Source organism: Tarenaya hassleriana, unplaced genomic scaffold (genome assembly GCF_000463585.1).
Source record: "Tarenaya hassleriana unplaced genomic scaffold, ASM46358v1 Cleome6, whole genome shotgun sequence".
Lineage (NCBI taxonomy): Eukaryota > Viridiplantae > Streptophyta > Magnoliopsida > Brassicales > Cleomaceae > Tarenaya > Tarenaya hassleriana.
Window position 1 is genome coordinate 4,297,311 of NW_010968505.1, and position 23,181 is coordinate 4,320,491.

Consider the following 23,181-nt stretch of genomic DNA (forward strand, 5'->3'; position numbering starts at 1 on the left):
TTTTCTAAAGCCTATAAATAGGCATTTGTAATCACATTTGTAATTACACCAAGAAGAAAGGACAATTAAAGAAATACTCTCCCTCCTCATATCTCCTTTTGCATTTTTTAGTTCTTATTATTTTTACAACATAAATAAGTTTATTCAAGTTCATCAAAAATTTATATGAAAATTGAATAAAAATTTATATGTATCATTAAAAAAATAATTTTTGGTGTACTTATATATGAAATTACACAAGATTACCCAAGAAAAAGTTTATTAAATTTTATGGGAATTATGAGATTTGTTTCCTATTATTATTTATTTAATAACTTTCGGTATATAAAAGCGCTTTCTTTTTGCACAAGTAAAAGTATTTCTCATAAATTAAATAGTTGATGTTGGAGGATACACTTTGCTTGCTCGATTAAGAAAACATTAATTAAGCCAAAATTCTTGCAAATAATAAAGTGAATCTAATTAATTAGAATAGCTTTTACAAGATTCCACTTTTCCTCTATTTTTTTTTTTCAACTTCTTACATAACCACTTTTAATTAGAATTTATGTATGTTTATCTCCAATATATAGTTTAAAAGCCACGTCTCAAAGTAGATATAATACCTACCTAGGACCTATAAGCGTGTTTTAATTTAAGCACTTAACCAATTAAAAGATATAGTTTATTTTAATATATATATATATATATATATATATATATATATAAATATATATAAGTGAATAGTAACATTACATATGTCGAAAATATCCAAATAAATAGTGATTTTATATTTTTTATATATAAAAAATTATAAACTTATAACCAATTTTTAGATAGATTTTGAATCATAGTATCATACTTGTTAAAAAAAAAACATGTGGTTTTTTAGTTTATAGACGATTTTGAAATTATTTGTAAAGCTAATCCCTTATGTATTTTAAAATTGAGAAAATCATATATTAATATATGAACTTATAAAAAAAAAGTTTCAGACAAATATAGGAATTGCAAAAAAAAAAAATCCAATAAAATTATAGAAATTCTTGTTAACTTTGGCATTATAAAATCTAAACTTTTAATTCCAGAGAAACACCATGTCATATTAGTTTTTGGCATTGGTTAAAAATTTAGGGGTTTAATTTCATGACGGTTTATAAAAATCGTTTAAATGTTTATGATTTAATTTCATTGTTTTTTTTAAAAAAAAATCATATTTTAATATAATAGAAGGGTTCGTATATTTATATATGAGAATTTAAAATTTTGTGTATTTATATATAAGATTATTTTATAAGTTGGTTACCATTGTTGGTATATTAATATAGGGTTTTTCTTTTAAAATTTAATGCAAGTATATAATTGATCTATTTGAACACTTAATAAATTTATGATAAATTAAGATATTTATCATAGTTTCTTCTTTATTTAGATAAAAAAAATGCTAAATCATGATTCATTAGGGTTTTTATTTTAATTTGCGACGGAATCGTTTTGTTAATGCGAGGGAATATTATGTCGCTATATATATCATTCTTGTGCGTGTGTGTTTTTGGGTCATAGGCCATCTTTCGTATATAAGACCGTAGCTCAATTAAGAACGCATGAAGATTAAATTCTTTAATAAACAGTTTGAAAACAATAGTTTTATATTTTGATGAACTGTAAACAGAACCATGTGAAGTAATATCATGTAACATTGCTCATACCATATGTTTGCATAACTTTTCCCTGTCACCCGTGAGTGTGTGTGTGTGTGTGTGTATATATATAGAGAGACACACAAACCAAAGAGCTACAAGAAGTCACAAGAACAACGAACCCATCTACCTCTCTCTCTCTCTCTCTCTCTCTCTCTCTCTCTCATGGCGACGGAATCAGAGGTGGCTCCGACTGCGGCGGCGGTGTCGGAATATTGGGCATCGCTTGGGCCTTCGGGGGCATGATCTTTGTCCTCGTCTATTGCACCGCCGGTATCTCTGGTCAGTTTTCATTAATGTCTGTATATACATTAATACATGTGTGTGTATATATACGTATATATGGACTGATAAAGTGGTGAATTAGGGGGTCACATAAATCCGGCGGTGACGGTGGGACTGTTACTGGCTCGGAAGGTGTCGATGGTGAGAGCAGTTTTTTACGTTTTGGCTCAGTGCCTCGGCGCCATCTGCGGCTGTGCCCTCGTCATGTCCTTTCAGACACCTCTCTACCACAGGTCTTTTACTACATCTATCCATCGGTCTACATATACACACACATATATACACGATGTATATACTTCATCATTCATCGTGTATATATACACATATAGATACGGAGGTGGGGCCAACGAGCTCGCCGAGGGCTACAGCAAGGCCACCGGTCTCGGCGCTGAGATCATCGGAACTTTCGTCCTCGTCTACACCGTCTTCTCCGCCACCGATCCCAAGCGAAATGCACGTGACTCTCACGTTCCGGTACCTGGTCATCTGCAATGTTATCGTTACGTTTAAGTATTTATATGGAATATACTGTCATGACTTTTGATTTTCAGAAAATAAATAAATCATGAAATCAAAGTAAAAAATGTTTTGGTTTTTGAATTTTTTTTTTTTTAAAGATATTGGCGCCGCTTCCGATAGGATTCGCAGTGTTTATGGTCCATTTAGCGACGATTCCGATCACCGGCACCGGAATCAACCCTGCCCGGAGCTTAGGAGCCGCCGTCATCTATAACCACCACAAGGCTTGGGACGACCTCGTGCGTTTTATATATATATATCATTTTTAAAAAAATAGAATATGTTATTAGTAAGATAATGATAATAATTAATTTTTTGTGATCAATACAATAACAGTGGATTTTCTGGGTGGGACCCATGATCGGAGCGGCGGCGGCCGCGTTTTACCATCAGTTTATTCGTAGAGCGGCTGCGTTTAAGGCTTTTGGATCATTCAGGAGCTCTGTTTAGATTTTTTTAATTAATTCGGTGTTATTAATCCCAATAATTACGATTATCACTTAAGTTATACCCATTTCTGTTTTTTTTTCTTTCAATTAAACCGGTAAATTTAATGAAATGTCCATTCTTAAGAATGATTTATATTTGATTAAATAAAAGTCAAATTGAAATTCGAATGTCTTGAGGTGAGACGAAACGAGAATCAGTGTGACAGATATCAAAACCTAATCGGATAGGTGGCAATTTCGTGAATACTTTAATCAATAAGTGATATTACGGTAATTTCAACACGAGAATTCAATCAAATTTATGAGAATGTACCATCCAATCCTAATATTCAAATAAACAAGCAAAAAAAAACATGGACTTTCAGGCTGATTGTTCATACAAAAAGAGAACCCACGAATTTAAAAGACTAAACGAACGGGAAAACGAAGACTTTATGGAAAAAAATTCAAAGTACCCTTCACTCGGCGGGGACGTCGACATCGCCATCGGTGATCTCCTGCTGGATCATTGATCAACGCTTGGTGTTGCAGAATTTACATTTAGCGGTAAACTACAAAGCCAATGAATTGATTTTCATCAATGATTGCAAGTCCTCCTTCCCCTATATAGAAAAAAAAAAAAACAGGAATAGAAATTTACATTTAAATAAAGTCCCGAATCTTGAATTTATTATATCTATACAGTTTTAATGAACACGTTTAGGAATCTAGGCCCAAAGCTCAGCGGGACAAAATAAATATTATTAACTTACCAACAACATAGATATTATTAATTTATTTATCTCAGTCGTATTGAATATTCAAAAATTAGAATTAATTGGACGAGTACCAAGAAGCCCATTACAATTGCCATCCTAAAGGCCAATCTTTTATTTGGATCAAGATTTAACTTTTGTTTGTAGATTTAGCCCATAAATTGCCCATTTTATGACCCTTTTTCCAAATATACCCTCCTAGCCCCGAAGCCTCAAAAACTCCTTTGAAATATAAACCTTTAACCCAATGTGGTGACCATATAATATATAGGCCGATAAGGAGGAAACCCTAGAACTGAGAGAGAGAGGAGACTTCTCTCTCTGTGAGTTCTAGGGTTTCTTCTCTATACGGCCACCACTACCTATGGGTTTAGGGTTTACATTTCAAAGGTTTGGGCTTGAGGAGGGTATATATGTAAAATGGAAAATGTATGGGCTAAATCTATAAACAAAGTTAAATCTTGGCCCAAATAAAAGATTGGCCTTTTAGAATGGTAAAATTAATGGGCTTCTTGGTAGCTGAAGCCCGATATCACTGCAAATGTGTGAAATTGGAATTATTGAACCGAAGTTATAGAATCATCTTTTTTTCACATTGGAGACTCATAATTCATATATATATATATATATACACATGCGTGTGCATGTGTGTGTTTCATTACCAAAACCATATGAAAGAAATTCTTTCGGACAATTTATACATGCGATACACTATATTATATCTTTTATAAATGAGAATTCGATAAAATTTATGATAATCTTATGTTTCCTTTTTCTAACGTGTTAATATTTTTTTTAATGGTATCTTCATATCGCTTTCGGGAAAGAGAATAATTCAATAGGTTTCGTTATGGACTTGTGGAGTTGAAAATGTGAACAAAAAGACATTTTTCATTGGAAGTACCGAAGGTGATGGGTGTGTGATTGGACGGATAGCTATAAATTTTATCAAAGTTAAATGGATGCATGCGAGGATAATGAAAAAGGATATATATATATATATATATATATATATATATATATATGTAAGGTACATTATCCATACAACTACAAGAGACAAAGCAATTCGCCTTCCATATTTGAACACAAACAAATTTATGTATGAACTTATCCACATACATACATACCATACATATGCGTGTGTGCGCGTCAATAAATTATCTTGTATAGAATTGCAAGGGACGTGACGATATAATCTGTAGTCTTTTTTTTTATCTACCGTATTATTTCAACTTTTTTCATTTTTATAATTATATTATTGAGTTCACATTGTTTAATGAAAAAAAAATAGATGGACGTACTCACTACTCACTATGTCTGAAATCAACAATAATTTTATTTACTGATTTTTATTATAAGAAATAGTGTAAATATTTGTGTGCATAATATTTACATTTTATCCTGATCTAACTTAATTTTGTTGATATGATTAAAACTTGCGAGGATTAAATATTGATTTGTCACATTTGTGTAAATTCGGACAGCAAATTAGAGCAGAGATTAGGGCTGTTTCTGTTTGAAACAGTATAATAAAATAAACAAAACAAGTAGATCTCACGCCACGATAAAATAGTACATATCGTGAAAATATCGAGATATTATTGGGGATACAACGAGTCTGTTGCGGCGGGGGGGGAGAGGACAACGAGATAATGGACGAAGGGGGGGGGCTTCTTATGTCTATCCAGTTGGCGTCGTAATTGTGGGTCCCACTTCACGTGCCCAATCCATTTCTCCACGTGTCTTCGGATCCCATCGTTTAGCCACGTGTCACCCTTCTTGTCCGAACTGATATCAGCCCCCACTCACTTCGCAACAAAGACTGGAAATGTTATAGTTTGTTGTACTCCAGAGATTAAAGCATGGATTCTCCATTTTACCCTTAATATTTTTAATTACTATATTATATCATCAAACTTAGATAACTTTTAAAAAACGGTATTAGACGTTCGGTTTAATTTAATTATTTTGAAATAAAAGTATATTTCTTTAGGTAAATATAATTAAAAATGGTACTACTAGACTTTTGGCAAAGAACTTCGTTAAACTTAATAAAATTAAAAAAATATATATATTTTATATACAAATATATAATCATATGCTAAGTTGGAAAAGGTTATATTTTTTTCTTACCTTAGTTATCTACATTTTTTATAAATAAAAGTATGTTTCTTTAGATAAATTTAAAAGGGTTCTTTCTATATAATCCCAACCAGATTATAGTAAAAGTAAATATGGTAACCATATCCCTCAATCCACACTAATCTTACGTGGCATGCCGCTAAAAAAAGAAAGGGCGTTTATGTAATTTACACTCCGGCAACTGCTAGTTAAACCCAGAGAGAAATGCGGGTCCCTTATCCATTTTATGCAACGGAACCCTTATATATATAGGGAGACTCTTCTCACTGTGAAGTCTCAAAGCAAACAATTTCAAGATTCCCAAAAAAAATAATTTTTAAAAAAATCCTTCTCCTTCTTTTTCGATCTCTTCAATGGCGACAGGGAAAAGCTACTACGCGAGACCAAGCTACCGCTTCCTCGCCACCGATCAGCCCTACCACGCCGCCGATTCCGGATTCGAATTCGAAGAATCCGATCTGTACTTCGCCGGATCCGACCTCTCAGACTCGCCGGAGCTCCGACGGAAGCTCTACACCTCCGGAAAAATACCGTCAACTCGTTCTTCGTCGGCGGCGGTGACGGTTACCGGTTCGGCGTCGTCGCTCCCGGTGAACGTGCCGGACTGGTCGAAGATCCTGCGAGAGGACAACCGCCGGAGAATCAGAGATTACGACGACGGAGACGGCGTAGATTGGTCGGAATCCGGAGGAGGACGCTTGCCGCCGCACGAGTTCCTGGCGAGGACGAGGATGGCGTCGTCGTCGGTGCACGAAGGTGTGGGTAGGACATTGAAAGGGAGGGATCTTAGTAGGATCAGAAATGCAATTTTTGAAAAAATAGGGTTCCAGGATTAATATTTCTTAAATTTGAAGCCCCTCTTTTGATTTTTGTTTTCCTTTCTCATGTTACAAATAACTGTTGGGGATGAGGCGTGTATATTTTCCGAATCACCCTACTTTTTTTTATTATTTTCAGAAAATATTACCATGTATTTCTTTTTGACGCGAGGTTGTATCCTAATTCACGTATGAGAAATATATATAACTTAAATTTACGTAATAATCGAGTTATAATTCTTTAACAGTGTGTTTATTATATTAATTATATTTTCCAAATAGGGAGGTTGAAGTTTAAAAAAAAATTACGGGGTCAAAATGGAAGAAAACAGGAAAGTGGGGGTCAAATGAGTTACAATTGTTGGGGTGGGGTTTTGTATTTGATGCTACAATTCACATGGTCGTGAGTGTGGCCCCTTTCGTTTATAGAATTTATCCTTGTTTATGTCTTTTATAATTAGTTTGACTATATTTGTTTTTTTAGAATAATAATAAACCCAATTCGTTTTCTAATGAAATGGAGGGTCGGTTGATTAGTATTCTATATGATTAGCTTCTATAACATGAAAAAATTGTGGGTTTCATTTTTTTTTTAATTATTTTGTATATTGTTTAAGGCATGTAGATACCTTGGTAAATATCTATATATGTAGATGTATTTTTTTTTATAAAGATTATCTGTTGGTCTATGTAAATATGTAATTGATTATATGATTTAGGTGGGAAACAATAAAGATGCGAAATAAGAAAAAGTATGTTTTGATGGGTTAGTCGTTGGGGGTTACAAGAGAGGCATGCAATTCTTGTGATCTTGAGATTTAGAGGATTATTATGTTTGGCCATAAAGGTAAATTGATCATTTTATAAAACCTAATCTATGGTTTTTAATTTAATCTATTGATACGATGAATGTTTTCATTTAAACAACTAACAATATTATTAGAACATACTTTATTTATTGTTATATAAAATAAGGTCAAGATATGCTCTCTCTGCATATTCTCCGATTTGTGACATGTTTTGTCTAATGACGAAATAATGTTTTGGCTATATTTTTTTCATTCGAAATATTCCTCCTCAATTATTGTTTTACTTTTTTGTCTATCAAAAAATAACATAGACGAAAAAGACATGAATTGGTAATTTGTATTAATTTGTGATGCTTTGAATAGATTTTAATCGAAACTGAGGTATTGGACTAAAATGTTCAAATACCATATATAGATATAGTCTATTGAATATATATATATATATTAAAAGTCCATATAAAAAATATTAAAATACCATAATTTTTAATTTTGAATGTTATTGTAAATTATTCCAAAATTCGTATCATTGTTTCCGTATTTATAGATTAGCCAGACTATAAAAAAAAAGTAAATATGATTAATAGATTAGAAATAACTTGATATCAATAATGTTAGAAACATTAAAATTGGCATTTTTATATAATTGAATGATGAGTGAAATTCCCACATTAAGGTCTTCTCCCTATAGTGGTGTATACTATATATATAACATGAAAAGGCTCATCAATAATAAAAGCCCAACCCAACTTCAAACCCAAATGAAATAATTGTTGCGAGTTCATTATTCATATATGTATATATATATATATATATATCGATAATTACATGTGTATATATATATTAATGAAACTAAACCTCATACTTCAGTTTGTATCGAACGATCTGCGCCATCTTGTATATTTTAGGGTTTATATTGATTTATAGATTTACTCTCAAGAATGGTTAAGAAAAAAATAAACCCCTTGATCGTAACGAGAATGATATTTTTGCTGTAATGGCGTACAAATCTATAGTGACGTACAACAAGATTCTCTAACGTGTATATATACGTACGTCATTATCTCGATTGGCTTGTTTGGTTGCCAAGAAAGTTAGTGGATAATTTACCGAGGGCGCCGAGAAAGTTTCTACGAAACCCACATGGAGATCGATCACCCATCGGATCCGATGGTACCACCGGTGCATGTGGGCGTCGTCATAGTAATGATGGGTATGGTAAGGTATTGTTATAAATTATATCATTCCAAATAAATTTAATTTGTAGATAATTATATAACAATTATTTTTTTAAAAATGACGTCAAATTAACAAATTCATCAAAGGGTCCTATTGTATTTCATATGTAGTTGAACGAGAATTCGATATGTGTATTTCGAATTTAAATGTACTTGTCATATGATTTTCATATATCGGTTTTGCATTGACCTGTCAATTATGCCACGGACAGTCATTAGTTGCGGCATTATTGTCTAATAAATCATGTCCTCAAAACGGTCCAAGTTTATTAATGTGAATAAAATCGACTTGCCTTAATTAACATATAGTAAAAAAAAAAGGTGATTAATGACCACTTGTGATTAGATCACAAGTTACTTCTTTTGATTATCTTGAGTGCGTATATATATGTATATATAATATATATATGATATAAGGGTAGGGCTTGAAAGTTGAAACCCTAAATCTAGGCAAGCTTGTTTAGCGGGTGGGAAGTAATAATGACGAGGGCATTTGATCTGTGATTATAATTAAATAATTGCGATTATTGCTCTCTAATCACGCTAAAGCAGGTGATTAATCAAATCTAAGCACCCCCGCATCCCCTAACGACAAGTGGAGTGGGTTGATTCCTTAAAGATGGAAAAAAGAATAATCCCCAAAAGGAAAATAAAATTAATACATATAAAATACTAAAAATATTGTTGAATGGTAATGGATCGATCAGAAAAAAAATATTTTCCAAATACATTAATATCAATATAGCATAATATACCTAAACATTATAATATTTAAATTCTCATCCACTTTGATTAGATATAAATATGTTAAGATTTTAAATCTATTCAAAGCTGATTATAATGTGTGGATATGTATAAAGTTTCACAGATTTTGATTATAAAAAGGATCTCAATACCAAAAAACTTTTATTTTATTAGTATCCATCACCGACATTATATAAATTTATTTGTATCGATATTTATATAATAATGTGAGTAATGCGTGCTAAGAAGAAGAAAATAATGTCCAATGGAGTAGATATTGGTAGGATTGGGCGTTTCGGTTCGGTTCTTCGGAACTGGACCGAACCGAACCGTTAAAACGGTATTTTTCCCGACCCGAAACCGTTGTTATTTCCCGAATGATACCATTTTTAGAGAACCGAATTTTCTCGGAACCAAAACGAACCGAATTTTAAAAATCCCGAAAAACCGAATATTTTTAAAGAAAATCTAACATTTTTTTAATAAAATCCGGAACCGAACCGAACCGATACCGAAACCGAACCGAATATAATAAAAAACCCGATTGGTATCTATTTTTGTAAAACTGAAAGAACCAAACCGATCTATTTCGTCCCGAACCCGAACTGTTTTCTGAAACGTTCACCCCTAGATATTGGTGCACCGAGCGACCAACTAATGAAAACCAAACACTCTGTTTCCGTTGGAGGGTTTTAAATGAATTCGTGAAAAAAAACCGCATTGGATGGGTAGTGGGTGGGAAGTGAATGCTGCCATGTCAGATCAAATAAAAAGACGTTAATACCCTTTGTCAAGGCTCATAAAAGTAAGTATTTTGAAAACAATGACCAGATAGATTATGAAATTTCCAGTGTTGTATTATGTGATGAAAGGGATAAATACGACGACAGGTCAGAAAAACAAAAATCACTTTCAAAATATAACAATATTATGAATAAAATAATGAATTTTATATATATCTCACAACTTTGGAACAGATTGAAATGAATTAAAGTTTAAACTCAGGATTAAAAATGTCCGTACAGTGGGTCATATGATAACATTTATTTTGATTATTTAATACACTTAAAAAAAGAATGTTTTTGATTGGACTCGGTTCAATGGATCTCGAAAAATAAATGGAAGATATACGATGAGACATTCTAACAAATAATCAAACACTGGGAAAGGGTTTTGGTTACAAGACATGTTTTTGATTGCTTGATGCGTGGAATGATTATGTCAGAAATAGGAAGAGAGAGAAGAGAGAATAATAACTTTTTATTTCTCTTACAGAACAATAATTTTTTTTTTCTTGGGGTTCTTGAGAGGTGAAAATTGAAAATAATTTCATATATTTGATGGTTCTGTACTGGGTTTCTTCTTTTCCGTCATCCATTGTTGTCTCTCTGGTTCCAGAGGTTCCCGTTTCCTGAGAGATGCTTCGACCGCTTGGCGATGGCCCGTCACTTTCTCGGGAAAGTTTGGGGTTTTCTCTTTCTTCTTTTTCCCGGAAAACCCTGAGGAGTACGACGAAGCTTTTCTCCTCGAATTGTCCAGCTGAGTTTCTTTTCACTTCTTTTTCTTGAAGAATCTTGGAAATTCTCAGATCTTCTGAAGCTCTTTTTCTGTTTCGAAGTCCATTTTTTTCTTCCCGGAATTCCGTTCCACTTGTCGCCACTACCATAGAATCTTCATTGTCCGAAATCAAAAGAGAACACTCACACACACTTCCGTTTCTCTTAAGAAACGACGGACTTTCCAAAGAAGCTGAAATCCAGAAAGGCGAAAACAACGCAAAAGAAGAGAAAAGAAAAGCAAGAATACCCAGTGAGAAACCGTCGGAAAGTTCGAGACTTTGAGGTGAGAAATGGCGATGGCGGTGGCGGTGGCGAACCACCGCGAGAGAAGCAGCGACAGCATGGACAAGCATTTGGACAGCACCGGGAAGTACGTAAGGTACACGGCGGAGCAAGTGGAGGCTCTCGAGCGTGTCTACGCCGAGTGTCCGAAACCCAGCTCCCTCCGGCGACAACAGCTTATCCGAGAGTGTCCTATTTTGGCAAAAATCGAGCCCAAACAGATCAAAGTCTGGTTTCAGAACCGGAGGTACTGCAAAAAATCTTGCGTCGTTTTGGCGGAAAAATCTATTATTTCAATTGGGTTTCGATGAACGGATTCTGGGTACCATGTGTTTTCTCTGAATTCACCTGAATCTGTGTTGCTCCAACGCAATTAAGGACCCCTCCTCGTTGTGTTGCTTCCAGACACTGAAGATCTGCGGCTTGTTTTAGTACAGTGGGTGGTTCTATTCTCGGAAAATTTTTTCTGTTTTTGCAAGTCTTCTACGAATCTGTCTGGAAGTTTTGGTGTGAGAGCCAGATTTGGCATCCTATGATATGATTCTCCTTGATGCATTATAAAATCAGGGTTGTGTCTGGTCTAATCTGGGTGGGATTGGTTGTTGAATCTGGTATGTTTTCTGATTGGGTTTTCGCATGTTTAGGTGTCGAGACAAGCAGAGAAAAGAGGCTTCTAGGTTACAGAGCGTGAACCGGAAGCTCACGGCCATGAATAAGCTGTTGATGGAAGAGAACGATCGGCTGCAAAAGCAGGTTTCTCAGCTCGTCTCCGCAAATGGACACATGAAGCAACAGCTTCACACCGTGCAAGTAATCTGAATGAAGCTTTTTCTTTTTAAATTCCAAAATGCTCATCATCTTGTCTGAAAATATTGCCAGAGCTTGTGTTAAATTATTGAATGTACTAAATTCAGGTGACTGATGCAACCTGCGACTCTGTGGTTACAACTCCTCAGCATTTGCTCAGAGATGTGAATAGTCCTTCTGGGTAAGTGTTGTTTCGCCGTGTTAGGGTTTCTTTTTCTTGCCCAATCTGTATCTGGTTTATGGTTTTCTTTGGGTATATTTTCAGATTGCTCTCCATTGCTGAGGAGACCATGGCAGAGTTCCTTTCCAAGGCTACAGGAACTGCTGTCGATTGGGTCCAGATGCCCGGGATGAAGGTATTTACCGGTCTCCCATCTCGTTGTGTTATATACATCATGGCTGTGTATGTAGAGATGTGGAAAATGATATTTGTGTTTAGCCTGGTCCGGATTCGGTTGGTATCTTTACCATTTCCGAAAGGTGCAGCGGAGTGGCAGCACGAGCCTGCGGTCTTGTTAGTTTAGAGCCTACAAAGGTACAATCCTTTATGTCCCTCGGGCCAACGGGATTTATGTGTTTCATATAGTTTCTATCGATCTTTAGATCGTTTTCATGGAAAATTCTTCTTTCTGTTTCAGATTGCAGAGATCCTAAAAGATCGTCAGTCTTGGTTCCGAGACTGTCGGAGCCTTAAAGTTTTCACCTTTTTCCCAGCCGGGAATGGCAGCACGATTGAGCTCGTTTATATGCAGGTTGAATCTCGTTTCATTCTCTTAAGTTATTTTTATCCTTAATCCCGAGAAGGAACACTGAGCGAGAAAAATGCCGTTTTATCAGACTTATGCCCCGACAACTCTGGCTCCTGCCCGGGATTTCTGGACCCTAAGATACACCACGAGCCTTGATAACGGAAGTCTCGTGGTATGTGTTTGTTATTTGTGTGTATATATATACATACATACATATGATTGTTTGGTAATATAATTTCCGGTGTTTACTTCAAAAGGTTTGTGAGAGATCTCTTTCTGGTACCGGAGCTTGTCCTAACGATGCCTCGACCGTTCAGTTCGTGAGAGCAGAAATGCTTCCTAGCGGCTATTTAATAAGGCCTTGTGATGATGGCGGCGGTTCAATAATTCACATCGTCGATCATCTTAAACTCGAGGTTCCGAGATTTTTCCCGAGAACTATCTCTGTTCATAATCCTCTTAACATCCTCGAAGAATCGAGATTTGAAATCTGTTCTTGTTGCTGCAGGCATGGAGTGTTCCCGACGTGCTACGACCCCTTTATGAGTCATCTAAAGTTATCGCCCAAAGAATGACCATTACAGTGAGTAGATATATACTATTTCCGTTCCACGTTTCACGTGTATGAACAATCATTTCGTATAAAGTTGCTGACTTTATTATGTAATGACAACAATGGGCGAAAATTTATCGTATAATAAGCTAATGTTTCGTATGTAATGGTCTGATTCGGGGTTCAATGTTTAGGCGTTGCGATACATCAGGCAAATAGCTCAAGAGACAAATGGGGAAGTCGTATACGGATTAGGAAGGCAGCCTGCTGTTCTTAGAATCTTTAGCCAACGGTTAAGCAGGTTCGGTTATGGAGAAAACTTATAAGTTATTTGCCATTTTTTTCGCTTTTTGATTCAAAATTTTGAGTTCGGTTTTCCCGACAGGGGTTTCAACGATGCTGTTAACGGGTTTAGTGACGACGGTTGGTCTGTAATGCACTGCGACGGTGTGGAAGACATAATAGTAGCAGTTAATTCTACGAATCATTCAAACGATATCTCTAACTCGCTTACTTTCCTCGGAGGTGTTCTTTGTGCCAAGGCCTCGATGCTTCTCCAAGTAAGTTCCTGATCTCGGATGTTTTATAAGAACGCCTTAATAAACACTTTTTTAACGAGGTTTATGTTGTTATTGCTGTCTCTAGGATGTTCCGCCCGCAGTTCTTGTCCGGTTTCTTAGGGAGCATCGGTCTGAGTGGGCTGATTTCAGCGTAGATGCGTATTCCGCAGCCACTTTGAAAGCAGGTACGTATTCTTATCCGGGAATGAGGCCTACGAGGTTTACCGGGAGCCAGATCATAATGCCGTTAGGGCACACCATCGAACATGAAGAAGTAAGCTTTCTCGGTTTTTTTTTTTGCATGATTTGCGTCGGGAATCGTTGTTGTATCTTTCCTCATGTTAGTAATTCGGTTTCTTGCTTTTAGATGCTTGAAGTTGTTAGACTGGAAGGTCATTCTCTTGTCCAAGAAGATGCCTTTGTATCACGAGACGTCCATCTTCTACAGGTGCGCTTCTTCGTATCATTTTTCTCACTCGGAAATCTCGAAAACTCGATAGTGTTCGTTCCTAGTAATCACTCGTAGGGATATAAAATGAGCCATTGGCTCATGAGCCGGCTCAAATCCAACTCGTTTTTTGGACGAGCTGGTTTAAGTTTTTCTTGGGCTCATTTAAAAAACAAGCATGCAAGCCAGCTCTTGACGAGTTAGGGGTGAACCGGTTCGTTTGGCTCGGGAGCCAGGGGGCCGAGCTAGGGCTAACTGCTTTCAACTCAGTTTTATAAAAACGGATTGGACCGGTTCGAGCTCATGGTGGGCTGGTTAGTTTGACATAAATATAACACAACAGATATGTACCGGGATTGACGAGAACGTCATAGGAGCTTGCTCAGAGCTAGTATTTGCTCCGATCAACGAAATGTTCCCCGACGATGCCCCTCTCGTTCCTTCTGGATTCCGAGTTATACCCATCGATGCAAAAACGGTAATGTTTCCACGGCTCATTTCTTGCTTTAGATTCAGTATTTATTTTTCCGACCCTCACAACATTTCTGTGCAGGGAGGTGGCTCGGATTTGCCGACGGCTAACCGTACGTTAGACTTAACTTCTAGCCTCGAGGTCGGTCCGGCTTCAGAGAATTCTTCGAGGTCGCGGTCCATACTCACTATCGCCTTCCAGTTTCCATTTGAGACTGATTTAAGAGAGAACGTGGCAATCATGGCTTGCCAGTACGTCAGGAGCGTGATTTCGTCGGTTCAGCGAGTCGCGACGGCGATTTCGCCGTCGGGGCTGATTCCTAGCTTGGGTTCTAAGTTATCTCCTGGTTCCACTGAAGCTGTGACTCTTGCCCAGTGGATCTGTCAAAGTTACACGTGAGTTTTCTTCCTCATTCATACGAATGAACCTGTTTCTTCTGATGATTTTTCTTGTCTTTTGTCGGATTTTTAGTGATCTTCGGTTTCTTTTTCCGTATGTTTCCAGTCACCACTTAGGCTCGGAATTACTGAATCCCGACTCCGATGATTCGGTATTGAAACAGCTGTGGCATCACCAGGACGCCATATTGTGTTGTTCTCTTAAGGTAATCTTCTAGTGACCACACACATTGATCTAGTATCCTTGGATCGACGAAAAAATGAATCGGTTAGAAGAATGAATCCGGGATTTATACGTCCTATCCGAATTTTAGGTATTGAAACCGAGTTTTCTTTTTGTTTTGATTTGGGTGGGTGAAGCCGCAACCAGTGTTCATGTTTGGGAACCAGGCAGGGCTGGACATGCTGGAGACAACCTTGGTGGCCTTACAAGACGTAACTCTCGACAACATCTTTGATGAATCTGGACGCAAAGCCCTCTGCTCCGATTTCGCCAACCTCATGCAACAGGTACCATAGAGCTCTTAGACAGAATGGACATGGATCAGATATCCGGACCCCGAATCTATTAAAAACCAGATTTATAACAGAAAAAAGAAGCATGGTTGTATTTGGTTCGGGTACCCGAAAACTTCAGATCCATATTATCTGTCATCGGTTCATAGTTTCGGGTTTTCAGTTTACGTGGTTAGTTTCGGGTGGCAGGGCTTTGCGTGCATGCCTGCGGGAAGATGCGTGTCGACGATGGGAAGACAGGTAACGTACGAGAAAGCTGTTTCATGGAAAGTGTTGGCTTCTGCTCCAGAAGAAGACACCATTGTTGTTCATTGTCTTGCCTTCTTGTTTGTAAACTGGTCTTTTTTGTGAATTTTATTTTCATTTTTCTAATCTCATCTTATTTATTAATATTATTATTATTATTATTGTTAGAAACAAAAATTTCCCACTTTTTTCCATTTTGGTTTGGGGAAATGTTTGAAAAAAGAGAATCAAATTGTGTTGATTTTTTTTTTTCAAAATTGATATTAAAAAATGATTAGTTATAGATTTTATAAGGAAGCAAACATTGGATAGGGAATAAGTGAATAATTCAGCAGTCTTTTGTATGATTAATTAATATTTGTGTGGGACAATAACAAGTGGTGGGAACATTAACTTACAAATCGCCTTACATAGGATCTTGAAATTAATTGTTATGATTAAATCAAATGACGAATAAAGGTACGTACAAAGGATTATAGATGCACACAATGATGAATAATGATGACTAATTATTACACACAAAGGATTTGACGTCCCATTATCAAAAAAAAAATCTACGTACTTGTATATACTTCAGTTTCCAAAAATATATATAATATGTCAGTTCTAATATTATAAAAAAAAATTATAATAATGGTTAAACGTGTGATAATACTTGTACAAATTCAAGTGCTCCAAAATTTTAATTCATATTTTATTTGATTGTTACATTATTATTTTATGCAATTTGATTTGGCTATTTGTATATCGGGAGAGAAATGTGACGTGTAGAGAAGCCATATCCATATATATATGTGTGTTAAAGATAGAAGCAACGTCCAAATCAAATTACACTGCCGAAATTAAAAGGGCTTTTTCGTAATTGGACCGTTCGAAGTGTAAGGCCCACTTGGACTAAAGCCCCTCCACATCCTCTGCCTCCCCAAATTAATTCCAAAAGGTTATTTTTATTGGTGATATTTGTGATTAATTGTAATCTGTTGTGAAAAACGAAGAAATATAGAAGACCCGAGAATCAGATCGTTAACTAGAAACCGAAATCGATCGTTTGAGAGACCCGGGAACAAGATTTCAATAATTTTCTTTTCTTGGAATTGTGTACAAATGAAGGAGGGAAATGAGCTATTTATAGAAAATCCGAAGTTACTGTTCACGTATACGTATTTATGAACAGTAACCGTATGGCGGCTAAACAGTAACCGTATGGCGGCGTGAACAGTACCCGGCTGCGTGAACAGTGCCCGGCTGCGTGAACAGTACCGTAGCTTCACTATTCATTTATAACACTCCCCCTTGGAGCTACGGTTAATCAAAATGTATTTGCGTGTCTTATACTGCCTCGTTAAAAACCTTATCAGTAAAACCCCTTGGGATAAAACCTGATAAGGGAAAAAGAGTGCAGTTCCACGCTCCCCCTGTATATCGGATCAAAGGTCTCGTAGATGACGCATTCCAATGTTATGTACATGTTTCTTGAACATTGTTGTCGGTAGAGCTTTTGTGAATAGGTCTGCTGCATTATCACATGATCGTATGTATCTGACTTCAATCTCCTTATTCTTTTCCAGCTCTTGAGTGTATGCAAAGAACTTCGGAGGAATATGTTTTGTCCTATCGCTTTTAATATATCCTCCCTTAGTCTGTGCAACGCATGCAGCGTTATCTTCAAATAATATTATTGGAGCTTTATTGGTTGATAATCCACTAGCTGTCTGGATATGTTGAGTCAAAGATCTAAGCCAGACACATTCCCGACTTGCTTCATGTAGCGCGATAACTTCTGCGTGATTAGATGACGTAGCAACCAATGTTTGCTTTTGAGAACGCCAAGCTAATGCAGTTCCATTGATTGTGAAGATATAACCTGTTTGTGATCTTCCCTTATGTGGATCAGATAAATATCCTGCATCTGCAAAACCAACAATTTCTTGTTTTGTACTTTTAGGGAAAAATAATCCCAAATCGATCGATCCTTGAAGATAACGGAAAATGTGCTTAATCCCATTCCAATGCCTTCGTGTAGGATCTGAACTATATCTTGCTAACAGATTAGTAGCAAATGCTACATCAGGTCGAGTACAGTTGGCAAGATACATAAGAGCCCCTATTGCACTTAAATATGGTACTTCAGGACCAAGTGTCTCTTCACCATCTTCACGGGGGCGAAATGGATCTGTTTCAACATTCAATGATCTATTAATCATTGGAGTACTCAGGGGATTTGCCTTATCCATATTGAACCGCTTTAGTACCCTTTTTGTATAATTAGATTGATGTAGAAAAATTCCCGTATTCATTGTGAAGATATAACCTGTTTGTGATCTTCCCTTATGTGGATCAGATAAATATCCTGCATCTGCAAAACCAACAATTTCTTGTTTTGTACTTTTAGGGAAAAATAATCCCAAATCGATCGATCCTTGAAGATAACGGAAAATGTGCTTAATCCCATTCCAATGCCTTCGTGTAGGATCTGAACTATATCTTGCTAACAGATTAGTAGCAAATGCTACATCAGGTCGAGTACAGTTGGCAAGATACATAAGAGCCCCTATTGAACTTAAATATGGTACTTCAGGACCAAGTGTCTCTTCACCATCTTCACGGGGGCGAAATGGATCTGTTTCAACATTCAATGATCTATTAATCATTGGAGTACTCAGGGGATTTGCCTTATCCATATTGAACCGCTTTAGTACCCTTTTTGTATAATTAGATTGATGTAGAAAAATTCCCGTATTCAAATGCTCTATTTGTAATCCAAGACAAAAAAAAAGAGTGCAGTTCCACGCTCCCCCTGTATATCGGATCAAAGGTCTCGTAGATGACGCATTCCAATGTTATGTACATGTTTCTTGAACATTGTTGTCGGTAGAGCTTTTGTGAATAGGTCTGCTGCAATCATTTTTATTTCCCGCCATTCTATCATTTTCTCCCCCTAATGGTGGGAATTCATTCTCATTAAATTGACAATCAGCAAAACGAGCCGTAAAAATATCTCCAGTTTTTGGCTCAAGGTATCGTATAATGGATGGTGAGTCATACCCAACATATATTCCAAGCCTTCTTTGTGGTCCCATTTTTGTACGCTGTGGTGGGGAAATCGGTACATATACTGCGCATCCGAATATTCTGAGATGCGATATATTAGGTTCTTGACCAAATGCTAATTGCAATGGAGAATACTTGTGGTATGCACTTGGTCTAATACGAATCAATGTTGCAGCATGCAAAATGGCATGACCCCACACAGAAATGGGAAGTTTCGTTTTCATTATCAATGGTCTAGCAATAAGCTGGAGTCGTTTGATTAATGACTCTGCCAATCCATTCTGTGTATGAACGTGTGCAACTGGGTGTTCAACATCAATACCCATTGCTACACAGTAATCATTAAATGCTTGTGATGTAAATTCTCCAGCATTATCAAGCCTCACTTTCTTGATTGAGTATTCCGAGAACTGAGCCCTTAATTTAATTATTTGGGCTAAAAATCGGGCAAATGCCAGATTACGTGATGATAAAAGACATACATGCGACCATCTGCTTGAAGCATCAATTAATACCATAAAATATCGAAATGGTCCGCATGGTGGATGAATAGGTCCACAAATATCACCATGAATCCTTTCTAGAAATGATGGTAATTCATGCCCGATTTTAGCTTGTGATGGTCTGATTATTAATTTTCCTCTAGAACATGCATCACAAGGAAACTCATCTGATTGAAAAATCTTCTGGTTTTTCAATGGGTGACCATGAAAGTTTTCGATAATCTTTCTCATCATAATGGCACCAGGATGACCCAATCGATCATGCCAAACTTTGAACATATCGGTAAAAAAATATCTCCAGTTTTTGGCTCAAGGTATCGTATAATGGATGGTGAGTCATACCCAACATATATTCCAAGCCTTCTTTGTGGTCCCATTTTTGTACGCTGTGGTGGGGAAATCGGTACATATACTGCGCATCCGAATATTCTGAGATGCGATATATTAGGTTCTTGACCAAATGCTAATTGCAATGGAGAATACTTGTGGTATGCACTTGGTCTAATACGAATCAATGTTGCAGCATGCAAAATGGCATGACCCCACACAGAAATGGGAAGTTTCGTTTTCATTATCAATGGTCTAGCAATAAGCTGGAGTCGTTTGATTAATGACTCTGCCAATCCATTCTGTGTATGAACGTGTGCAACTGGGTGTTCAACATCAATACCCATTGCTACACAGTAATCATTAAATGCTTGTGATGTAAATTCTCCAGCATTATCAAGCCTCACTTTCTTGATTGAGTATTCCGAGAACTGAGCCCTTAATTTAATTATTTGGGCTAAAAATCGGGCAAATGCCAGATTACGTGATGATAAAAGACATACATGCGACCATCTGCTTGAAGCATCAATTAATACCATAAAATATCGAAATGGTCCGCATGGTGGATGAATAGGTCCACAAATATCACCATGAATCCTTTCTAGAAATGATGGTAATTCATGCCCGATTTTAGCTTGTGATGGTCTGATTATTAATTTTCCTCTAGAACATGCATCACAAGAAAACTCATCCGATTGAAAAATCTTCTGGTTTTTCAATGGGTGACCATGAGAGTTTTCGATAATCTTTCTCATCATAATGGCACCAGGATGACCCAATCGATCATGCCAAACTTTGAACATATCGGTAAACTTCTGGTTTACTGTGGCATATGATTCAATCACATTGATATTAGTATAATATAATCCCGAAGATAGAGTGGGTAATTTTTCTAACACATATTTTTGTCCCATATTGATTGAGGTGATACACAAATATTCAATATCACCTTTATTTGTGGTTTCAATATGATATCCATTCAGTCGGATATCTTTAAAACTTAATAGATTTCTTTGGGACTTGGAGGAAAATAATGCATCTTTTATAGCAAATTTTGTTCCTCCTGGCATTATGAAATCGGCTCTTCCGGAGCCTTCAATTATTTTTGCATTTCCAGATATAGTAATGACATTTCCTTTGTTTATTTTCAGACTAGAAAAATATTTCTTGTCTGTCAGTATTGTATGTGTTGTAGCACTATCTGCTAAACATATATATCCTCATCGATTTGCAGATTTAGCCATACTCATTATCTATTAAAGAACAAAACAACATAGTAAACATTAGAAAATATATTATAACATTATGACTAACAGAAATGATGACACAGATACATAACTATTTTACAAAATGTAGACGCATTATTTATGCATATATGGATTATTACGAGGTTGATTACATATATAAACGATACAACTATATATATGGCTTTTTATTCATAATCAACGCCATCTTCAGGATGCGCAAAACCATCAGCGAGGTCCATGTGTGTAAAATCTTTAGCACCACCAGCATCATCATCCGAATTGTTTATGACATGATTTGTCTCGACACCTTTCCCTTTCGCTTCTTTAATCGATTTTTGGTAAAGGTCCACCAAGTGTTTAGCCGTGCGACAAGTACGTGACCAATGTCCTGTCATTCCACACCGGTGACATGTGCTTTCTTTCATCCGTTTGTTTGGATGATCATGTGTTCCCCCTCTATTATTGTTATGGTTTTGGAATGAGATTCCTCGACCACCTCCTCTATTCCAACTTCGGCTAACACCACGACCTCGTCCTCGGCCTCGACCTCGACCTCGGCCTCTACCTCGAAAATAACCACGTCCTCGGTTATTATAAAATATAACATTCTCTCCAGGGAATGATATATTTTCTGTAACATTTACTTCAGGAAATGGTACAGAACCTGTCGGCCGAGATGCATGATTTTTCATCAGTAATTCATTATTCTGCTCGGCCAATAGAAGACATGAGAGAAACTATGTACCGATATCGGGAAAAAATTATCTATCGTGGCAATTGGATGCTGATTTGCACTTAGAATCAAAAGGTCTTGGTGCCACAATTAAAGAGAAAAGTGCATCAAGTGAAAATAAAGCAAAGACACTAATATTATTGAGACATCATATTCATGATGATTTGAAAAAGGAATATCTGACAATCAAAGATCCTGCAGATCTTTGGAAAAAATTAAAAGACCGTTTTGATCATCAAAAAACGGTAATCCTCCCCAAGGCAAAATATGAGTGGATTCATCTCAGATTTCAAGATTTCAAAACTGTCAGTGAATATAACTCGGCGATGTACCGAATCACATCAGTTTTGAAATTATGTGGTGAAACAGTTAGCGAAAATGAGATGTTGGAAAAAACCTTTTCAACTATGCACGCCTCGAACATTATCCTCCAACAACAGTATCGAGAAAAGGGGTATACAAAATACTCAGAGTTTCTCTCATGTCTTCTATTGGCCGAGCAGAATAATGAATTACTGATGAAAAATCATGCATCTCGGAAATAAATTTTAAAATTTTGTAATTGATTTTATCAATTTGTATTATAAAACTATACATAAAATAATTTATCAAAACGTATTGTTAAACTATTTTGTAAAATTAATTGATCATGCTATGCTATGTATAACTAATTATTGAGAAAACAAAAAAATTTATAATTAATTTACTAATATATGAAAGAATTTATAAAACTTTATTTGTAAATTTTATTACTAACATATTTTGTTTGTTCAAAACATTTTCTGTATAAATGACCATCAATATTATATATGATAATATTTTGCATTATAAATATTTATTAATTTATATAGATTATATAATATAATTGTTTATATGTGGCGGTATTACCGTATGCAGAAGTAAAATAATTCAGGCGGCATTGCCGTCCATAAAGATAAAACAATTTAGGTGGCACGGCCGTCCATAAATAACACAATATTTCAGATTAATAATTAAGGCGGCTCGGCCGTCCAACAGTAACAAATAAATAATTAAGGCGGCTCAGCCGTCCAATAGTAATAAATAATTTTAAAATTTTTCTTATTGTGATAGTTTTGGTATACACGTTTGGTATTTTTGTCTTGAAAGATGATGATCCATCTATGTTTCCAATTTTTGTCGCGATCGCAATTTATGCAAATGTGTTGCTAATTGTAGCAATTAATATGTAATCATGTATTTCGTTATGTCGTATTATCTATAATGAATAAAGCTAATATATGGCTTGTTTTTTTTTTTCCTGTTTATTGACGAAA

At 36.0% G+C, this 23,181-nt stretch overlaps 3 protein-coding genes across 3 annotated transcripts; all 3 read left to right on the top strand.

The window, feature by feature from the left end:
- Positions 1-1,707: 1,707 nt before the first annotated feature.
- Positions 1,708-2,933, top strand: LOC104799731 (probable aquaporin PIP2-4). The gene is given in 6 exon segments (XM_019200778.1): positions 1,708-1,881; positions 1,884-1,961; positions 2,047-2,197; positions 2,294-2,438; positions 2,582-2,722; positions 2,820-2,933. Coding segments are annotated over 6 exon segments (666 nt in total). The 5' UTR covers positions 1,708-1,844.
- Positions 2,934-6,096: 3,163 nt separating this feature from the next.
- LOC104799504 lies at positions 6,097-6,870 on the top strand. The gene has a single exon (XM_010522068.2). The coding sequence runs from the start codon at positions 6,183-6,185 to the stop codon at positions 6,663-6,665; it is 483 nt and encodes a 160-aa protein (XP_010520370.1). The 5' UTR covers positions 6,097-6,182; the 3' UTR covers positions 6,666-6,870.
- Positions 6,871-10,619: 3,749 nt separating this feature from the next.
- LOC104799506 (homeobox-leucine zipper protein REVOLUTA-like) lies at positions 10,620-16,186 on the top strand. The gene is made up of 18 exons (XM_010522070.2): positions 10,620-11,523; positions 11,921-12,086; positions 12,191-12,264; positions 12,349-12,439; positions 12,523-12,618; positions 12,722-12,835; positions 12,921-13,004; positions 13,090-13,248; positions 13,341-13,415; positions 13,580-13,686; positions 13,771-13,945; positions 14,031-14,219; positions 14,313-14,393; positions 14,737-14,871; positions 14,947-15,260; positions 15,370-15,469; positions 15,624-15,773; positions 15,969-16,186. The coding sequence occupies exons 1-18, from the start codon at positions 11,285-11,287 to the stop codon at positions 16,128-16,130; spliced, it is 2,511 nt and encodes an 836-aa protein (XP_010520372.1). The 5' UTR covers positions 10,620-11,284; the 3' UTR covers positions 16,131-16,186.
- The last annotated feature ends 6,995 nt before the right edge of the window (positions 16,187-23,181 follow it).